At 38.5% G+C, this 8,468-nt stretch overlaps 1 protein-coding gene across 1 annotated transcript in view; it reads right to left on the bottom strand.

Annotated features, from left to right (window-relative positions):
• Window positions 1–8,468, bottom strand: part of Xpot (exportin, tRNA) — a 44,890-nt gene that overhangs the window by 19,834 nt on the left and 16,588 nt on the right. The window contains exons 9-16 of the mRNA XM_013020874.1: window positions 6,762–6,998; window positions 5,321–5,359; window positions 5,130–5,192; window positions 3,155–3,279; window positions 2,459–2,603; window positions 2,188–2,307; window positions 1,849–1,943; window positions 1,092–1,161 (exon numbers count right to left, since the gene is read on the bottom strand). Coding sequence (XP_012876328.1) covers window positions 1,092–1,161; window positions 1,849–1,943; window positions 2,188–2,307; window positions 2,459–2,603; window positions 3,155–3,279; window positions 5,130–5,192; window positions 5,321–5,359; window positions 6,762–6,998 — 894 coding nt within the window. The remainder of the gene's footprint in view (window positions 1–1,091; window positions 1,162–1,848; window positions 1,944–2,187; window positions 2,308–2,458; window positions 2,604–3,154; window positions 3,280–5,129; window positions 5,193–5,320; window positions 5,360–6,761; window positions 6,999–8,468) is intronic.

Raw genomic sequence — 8,468 nt, 5'->3', positions numbered from 1 at the left:
AAAAAAGCTGGAAGTGGCGCTGTGGCTCAAGTGGTAGAGTGCTAGCCTTGAGCTGAAGAGCTGAGGGACAGTTCCTAGGCCCAGAGTTCAGGCCCCACGACTGGACCCCCAAAAAAACAAACAAACAAAAAAAACCAACTGATCAATCAAGGTGTCAGTGGCTCACACCTGTAATCCTAGCTACTTAGGACGCTGGGATCTGAGGATGACAGTTCAAAGCCAGCCTGGGCAGGAAAGTCTGTGAGACTCTCTTATGTCCAATAAACTACTCAGAAAAAGTCAAAGTGGTGCCGTGGCTCAAGTAGTAAGCTCAGAAAGGCTCAGGGACAGAGCCTAGGCCCTGAGTTCAAGCCCCAAGACTGGCAGGAAAAAAAAAAAAGAATCAAGGTTTTACTTTACACAAAAGTATATACAAAGCTAGGCACCAGTGGCTCACACCTATAATCCTAGTTACTCAGGAGGCTGAGATCTGAGGATCGTGGTGAAAAGCCAGCCCGGGCAGGAAAGCCCCCAAGAGACTCTTTTCTCCAATAAAACACCAGAAAACGAGAAGTGACACTGTGGCTCAAGTAGTAGAGCACTAGCCTTGAGCTGAAGAGCTGAGGGACAGCACCCAGGCTGAGTTCAAGCCCCATGACCGACCCACCCCTCCAAATAAAAGTGTACAAGTCAAAATATACTTACAAAATATCTCAAATTAAATTTAATAAAATGAACACCACTGGGATTTAAATATCTTACCCTAAGCCTGAATACATACATGAAAAAACTTTAGTGTAGCAGAATAACTAATACTATTATCGTTCTAGACAAGAGAATTTAAATGCTGAGGTTTTTTCTTCTTTATAAACTACTTTACGAACACTTAGCAGCACAGAGGAATCAGACCACAGTCCACATTACCCAATTTATAAGTCATCTCTTGATTCCTTTCCAACACAATGTTTTATAATACCAGAACAACAAAAACTTTGTATACAAACTTCTCTCTACCCCCAGTTGGAAAAAGGAAGAAAGCTCACAAAGGCAAAGGCTAATGGCATATATGACCGCAATGCTAATTAGGGAAGACACCTAAGAATTATACTTACAGGTGGAGAAAGGGCTAATAAATCTTGTATTCTATTCAAAATATCTTCAATGAAAGGATTCATTTGTTTACTAAATAAAGGTGAAAGGGAAAAAAAATCACAAGTCAATAATAATGCTCAAAATTGCTAAAATACCAAATTCCTGTTAAAACTAAAGAAAGAATTCAATTCTAGGATAGCCACATCTGATTAAGATTAGTGTTAGCAATTTAAAAAAAATTCCATCTATCTGCTCTACAATCTTATAAATTAAGCACTTTTCATACTAGAAACTGGTATTAGTAAAGAATACTACAAAACAGATTAAGTGACAAAGCATGTACCAAACAAATAATATGAAAAACCACCAGTTACTGCTAAACAAAGCGCCTGTCTATGGAGCAGACAAAGAAGTCCTAACAGGGCTGGGAAGTTGGCTCAGTGGTAGAATGCTTGCCTCCCAACCATGAGACCCTGGGTTCGATTCCTCAGCACATATAAGAGAGAAAAAAAAGCCAGAATTGGCGCTGTGCCTCAATTAGTAGGGTGCTAGCCTGAGCTGAAGAGCTGAGGGACAGTGCCCAGGCCCAGAGTTCAGCCCCCACGACCGACAAAAGAAAAAACAAACTCATAACAAATAACAAACACATCTTACTATAGAAAGCACATCTTAGAACAGAAAGAACCAAACTGCTCCTAGGCTTTAGAAATTTTATATATCTATTTTATAGTTCTAGAAAAAAAGAACTCTACAAAATAGCTGCAGTTTTATACTTACTTGAGAGATTTGACAAATCTAGAAAACAGGTAAGCAGTTCTGCTTCGTACTTTAGCACTAGAATGTCGCAGGCCCCTGTGATCTAAGAAAGCCATCTAAAGGAACAAATACAGTTTTACTATTTCTACTCTTACTCAAGGTTTTTATTATCTTGCTATATTTTTGTTAAGATCCAATTTTACTCAATAACAGAGAGCAAGAATAGACAATCATTTTATACTACACACAAATAGGCTCTTGAGAACTTGTTTTAAATAATAAATTTCTGACTCTGAGAAAAGTCAGAGGACAGAAAAATACTATCGGAAATATACAGAAAGTGAAAATGCTTATACTTACTAGCACATATGGAATGTGTTGAGGTTCAACTGTGAAAAACTTTTCATATCTAACCACTGTTTCAAAGAACTCCAATGTCACAGATGTATGCTGATAGGAACTGACACCTGATGTTACCAACTGGAATGGAAAAAAAAAATAAGCCTATTCTTATTTGTTACAATATCAAAAGCCCCAGTATAAACATAAACCAAGCTCTAGCAATTAAGGAACTCCCCTAAGCTTATAGTGTAAGCAAAATTATGTTCAAAATAATCTTCAGTATACTTACAGTTCGCATCATATCCTGCAAAGCACTAGCTTTTGAAACATCACCTGAGAAGTGAGCACCATGAGATACTGGAAGAGCTTCTGCCAACATATACAGCAATCTTATTGCTACTTCAACTTCCATAAACCGTGTAGTCTGCCAGTTCCTACCAAGGTGAAACAAGTCAGGAAGATTATAAACATAATTGTTATATACAACTAGTAATGCACGAGAGTAACACACCATCAAAACCCTCTTTAGCCAGGTGCCAGTTGTTCATGCTTGTAATCCTAGCTACTCAGGAAGCTGAAATCTGAGGATCTCAAATCAAAGCAGCCTGGGTAGGAAAGTCCGTGAGAATCTTATCTCTAATAAACCATTAGAAAACAGGAAGTGGCGCTGTAACTCATGGTATAGTGCTCACCTTGAGCTGAAGAGCTCAGGGACAGTGCCCAAGTCCAGAGTTCAAGCCCTACCACCAACCAAAAAAACAACCTCTTTAATGATTAAAAGGCTATACTATATATTAATTTCACCAAGTCATATAATTTATATCATAAAAGGAGAAAGACCAAAATAAATTACTGAAATAAAGGAAGTAGTTTCCAGAGGTATATGTAAATAATGGATTAATAAGTCAGATAAGGCACTTTATTTTAAATCATCATCAGGGATCAAAGGAAAAAGTGGGTGTGTTACAAAAACAATAAAACTTACTGCAGTGTAGAACTAAAAACTCTGCGCACAGAAGCCAACAGTAACTCTGGTGACACTTGAGCAAGTCTGTCCAACAATAACTTCAGTTGTTTTCTATATTCTACGAACATGGCTTCATCTTCACCCTAAATAACAAGATAAAGTCATCCTTTAAAAAAATTTAAGACCTATGCCAGGAGTAGTGGCTAATGCCCATAATCCTAGCTACTCAGGAGTTTAAGAGCTGAAGATCGTGGTTCAAAGCCACCTGAGCAAGAAAGTCTGTGAGATCCTTCTTTCTAATAAAACACTCAGAAAACCAGAAGTGGTGCCTTGGCTCAAGTGGTAGAGCCCTAGCCTTGAGCTGAAGAGCTGCGGGACAGCACCCAGGCCCAGAGTTCAAGCCCCACAACCGACCCAAAAAATAACAATAATAAGGCCTAGAGTAGTGGAACTGGGGAAGCTAAAGCTACCTTCAGTAGTGAAAAGTCAGCCTGGACCTTACCTAAAAATACCAAAATAAAGAAATTTAACCTTTCTTGTTTTGTAAATTTAAGATCTTACAATAGTTCTGTAGTTTTCTGAACTTCTAAATCTTCAATTACTGATCTCTATTTATATATGAAAATCTCTATGCTTAGTACCTTGTCTTCCTTTTGCAAGTACTCTTCACACAGCCCCAGAACTCAAAGCCACAGCAGGAAGTGGTGGTTACGGTTGACATTGTGGAGCCAGAATGAGTTTACCTTGGGCTTTGAGACTTCTACCATCTTTTTTATTTGCCTTTCACCTCAAAATGTGGCAATAGTATTGTATGAAGTATTAGATATGAAGTATTAGAACCCCAGTACATCCTAAGTTCACTGTGTTCATCTTCATCACCATTATCCTTTTACAGACCAAAAGTTCTAAATTCTTGAAGTGAGAAACAATATACTTTAGCATACATCGAAACAGCAAGTGCCATGACTGAAATTCCAGGAAGCACCCTACAACCCTTTTGCCTGATGAGAAGCTGACCGCATAACTCTGGAAGACTTTTAACTAAAACAAATCCAGTGAGTTAAGCCAATTTTCTACCATCCCCTACAGACTGAAGATTAGAGACCAAATGATGGGGCTTCAAGTCATCAATCCTATTAAATATGAAGTTAAATATAATTATGGATAATATAGTCACTATTTTACTAAGTTCAATGCTATAAAGTAGTTTTGTCTTTGTAGTCCTAGGGATTGAACTTGTCTCTTTGTGAGCCTTACCATAGTAGACAAGCATTCTACTACTAAGCTATACTCCTAGCCTTACAAAATTTGGTATGTATGTATGTATGTATGCTATGAAGTGTTTTTTGAAAGGGTTGTTAAGCTGGTTTCTATAATCCTATCTACTCAGTAGGCCTAGACCTTGAGGATCTCAGTTCAAAGCCAGCCTCAACAGAGAAGATCTTGAGACCATATTTATTAACCAGCAAAATGACAGACTAAAGGCCAGGCCCAAACGGTAGAGTGCCAATCACGAACAAGAAAGTTAAGATAAAAAAAGCACTGTAGGGCTGGGAAGGTGGCTCAGTGGTAGAGCGCTTGCCTTGCATGCATGAGGCCCTGGGTTCGATTCCTCAGCACCACATAAGCAAAAAGAAAAAAGCTGGAAGTGGCGCTGTGGCCAAGTGGTAGAGCGCTACCCTTGAGCTGAAGAGCTGAGGGACAGCGCCCCGGCCCAGAATTCAGGCCCCACGACAGGACCCCCCCCCGCAAAAAAAAGCACTGTATTGAAGCCCTGGTTCCAGCACCAAACCAAACCAAACAAAAAAATCAAAAGTCAAAGATTAAGGGGCATCTATAATTTTAACCAAAACAGACATCAACATAAACCAGACTATATTAACTGATTTTTTCAAATGCTATTTTTTTAAAGAGTTCCAAATGACAAAAATATGAAACATTACTTGGATATACAGAAACGATGAAAATGAATTTCTGAAGCAAAAATTCTTACCTCATTTTCAAAGTTATATTCTTCATCATAAGTCAATTTTTTCATAACGGCCAACATGATTGCCTAAAATTAAGAATAAAATAGCTTTTGTTAACCAGTTTCCTTTCATTTAAAATTAGCTACATTTCAAGGCAGATTCTTGACAAAGAATCTCATTAGTTTAAAAAAAAGAGCATAAAGAAGCTAATTACCTCTACATTAGTTTTTTGCTGATCCGAAAGCACTGTAAGCTGTTAAAAAATAAGCAAAGCTTATTAGCATTCCTGAAGTTATGGTTGCTAAGAGAATATTTTTCTAATAAATTAAAATCTAAAACATACATTTCTGATTGCAGTATGGTAGCACCTTTCTATATTTAAAATATACCTAACCTAAGATCTACTAATTCTAGGGGCTGGGAAGGTGGCTCATGGTAGAGCACTTGCCTTGCATGCCTGAGGCCCTGGGTTCGATTCCTCAGCACCACATAAGCAAAAAGAAAAAAGCCGGAAGTGGCGCTGTGGCTCAAGTGGTAGAGTGCTAGCCTTGAGCTGAAGAGCTGAGGGACAGTGCCCAGGCCCAGAGTTCAGGCCCTACGACCAGACTAAAAAAAAAAAAAAAAAGATCTACTAATTCTAATTCTAGTAAATAACTTGTCAAAAGGCATTTTAAAAGATATTACGAAGTATTCAACATAGGAACATATTATGAGAGTAAAGGATGGACTCATCTTTTTTTTTTGTCAGTTATGGGGCTTGAACTCTGGGCCTGGGCACCGTCCCTCAGTTCTTTAGCTCAAGGCTAGTGCCCTACCACTTAAGCCATGGCGTCACTTCCGGTTCTCTGGTGGTTTATTAGAGATCAGAGTCTCATGGACTTTCCTGCCCAGCCTGGCTTTGAACCACAATCCTCAGATCTCAGCCTTCTGTGAGGAGCTAGGATTACAGGCATGAACCTCCAGCACCTGGCTGGACTCATCTTTTTTTAAACAAAACTTACAGATCTATTAGAACACAATGCAATAACCAAGTTATAACCAAATTGTCTATATTGCCTAAAATCTCTTAAAGTATGCATTTCAGGCAAGTGTTTTATTTATAGAAATAGTTTTATGTGGCTGGGAAGGTGACTCAGTGGTAGAGCGCTTGCCTTGCATGCCTGAGGCCCTGGGTTCAATTCCCCAGTACCACATAAGCAAAAAGAAAAAAGCCTGAAGTGGCGCTATGGCTCAAGTGGTAGAGCTTGAGCTGAAGAGCTGAGGGACAGCGCCCAGGCCCAAAGTTCAGACCCCACAACCGGACCCAAAAAAAAAAGAAATGATGTATAAAGTTAAAACAACAATATGCAACTAACTTTCCACTATATTTTCAAGTAAATACAGACTTAACTGGAAAGATAACCTGACTATAACTCAAAAACTTATTAGTCCAGTGAATTGTAGAAGTCACTTTTGTCTTCTGGCTAAGAAGTTTTGGGGGTTTTTTGGGGAAAAAAATAAACACACAAACAGAAGGAAGTATATTAATAACAGTGAATATCTTTGGTTCTATTACAACTATGATGTTTACTGATTTTCAATTTTCTTGTATTTTCCAATTTTCCATGGCTCCTTTCTATTATCCACTGGACTAAAAGACTAAAAAATGGACTTACCTGTTTCAAAATATGAAGATAATCATAACAAAATCCAATAATGTTAGAGGAAATGTCATCATCCTCATGAATTAATAGCTGTAACATGAGCGCCACTTTTGTTTCAATTGCTTGTAGTGCCTCTTGAGCATTTTTTATATCTCCATTCTTAATTAGTTTAGTCCAGCTAACTATCAATGACTGTCCCATTCCATTTACCAGCTTAGAAAATCTAGCCAGGAAGTCTACATCTTCTTCCTATGAACAATCAAGAAGGACCTCAATTTAGAACAATTTATTCCAAGCACAAGAGGGAAATTAACTTTAGAATGAATTTAATACCAACTGCAGGGTTCAAGCTAAAACTGACATTAGACATTTTGTGAAATTCCACCATTGCAACTGAGGAAACTTCAGAATCTACTATTATCATCTACCAGTAAAAAATCATTACTTTTAAGGATACAGTCCAGCAGACATTACCATATATATAAAAGCTTTAAAAAAAAAAAAGTAGTTTTACAACCCTCTCTTCCCTAAGCTCTTGAATTTAAGTTAATGATACTTCAACAATCTTTTCTGATATGACTTTATTTAGGCCTCAACTATCCTGGGGACATAAAACCTCTTTTATAATAACCTGCCTTGAGTCATAAGCGTGAAAGATAGAACTCAACTTTAAGATATTGTTTCCATTTATTATCTTTAAGCTGTCTCCTACAGAAAGGGTCTAACTTCACTAGTACAGATTTTTTTCTTTTAATCCAGGGATGATACAATACAATTAGCAGAAAGGTAAGAAAATGTTATAATTTATGAAGGAAAACATTAAAGCTTTATATCAAGAATACAAATATGTCTTAGAAATTATATTTGCCACTAGGCGCTGGTAGCTCACACATGTAATCCTAGCTACTCAGGAGCATGAGATCTGAGGATCACAATTCAAAGCCAGCATGGGCAGGAAAATCCATGAGACTCTTATCTCCAATAAACCACTAGGAAAACCAGAAGTGGCACTGTGGCTCTAGAGGTAGAGCCACTGTGCCTTGAGCTGAAGAGCTGAGGGCCAGCTCCCAGGCTCAGAGTTCAAGCTCCACAACTGACAAAAAAAAAAAAAATTATTTATTAAGATATAAAATTTAATGTGTATGAGGACTTGGGTTTCATTTTTAGCACCCTTCAAAAAACAGTAACAGCCAGGCCAGTGGCTCATGCCTATAATCCTAGCTACTCAGGAGGCTGAGATCTGAGGATCAGGGTTCAAACCCAGCCAGGGCGGGAAAGTCCATGAGACTCTTATCTCCAATAAGCCACAAGAAAAGAAGTGGCACTGTGGCTCAAGTGGCAGAGTGCTAGCCTTGAGCTGAAGAACTAAGGGCCAGCGTTCAGGCCCCATAACTGACAAAGAAGAAAAAAAAAACCTACAGCAACAAAAAAAAAAGTCTTCAATTTATCTACCAATTCACTATACTAGAACCATCCCTTAAAGCTAACTTTACAGTTCAATAGTTAAAATTCATTCAAACTGGGCTGGGAAGGTGGCTCAGTGGTACAGTGCTTGCCTTGCATGCATGAGGCCCTAGGTTTGATTCCTCAGCACCACATAAACAGAAAAAAACAGAAGTGAAGCCGGGCGCTGGTGGCTCACGCCTGTAATCCTAGCTACTCAGGAGGCTGAGATCTGAGGATCACGGTTCAAAGCCAGCCCGGGCAGGAGAGACCGTG

The sequence above is a fragment of the Dipodomys ordii genome, unplaced genomic scaffold (assembly GCF_000151885.1).
Source record: "Dipodomys ordii isolate 6190 unplaced genomic scaffold, Dord_2.0 Scaffold3, whole genome shotgun sequence".
Taxonomy (NCBI): Eukaryota; Metazoa; Chordata; class Mammalia; order Rodentia; family Heteromyidae; genus Dipodomys; species Dipodomys ordii.
The sequence above is the reverse complement of the archived record's forward strand: the minus strand, read 5'-3'. Positions and strand labels throughout refer to the sequence as shown.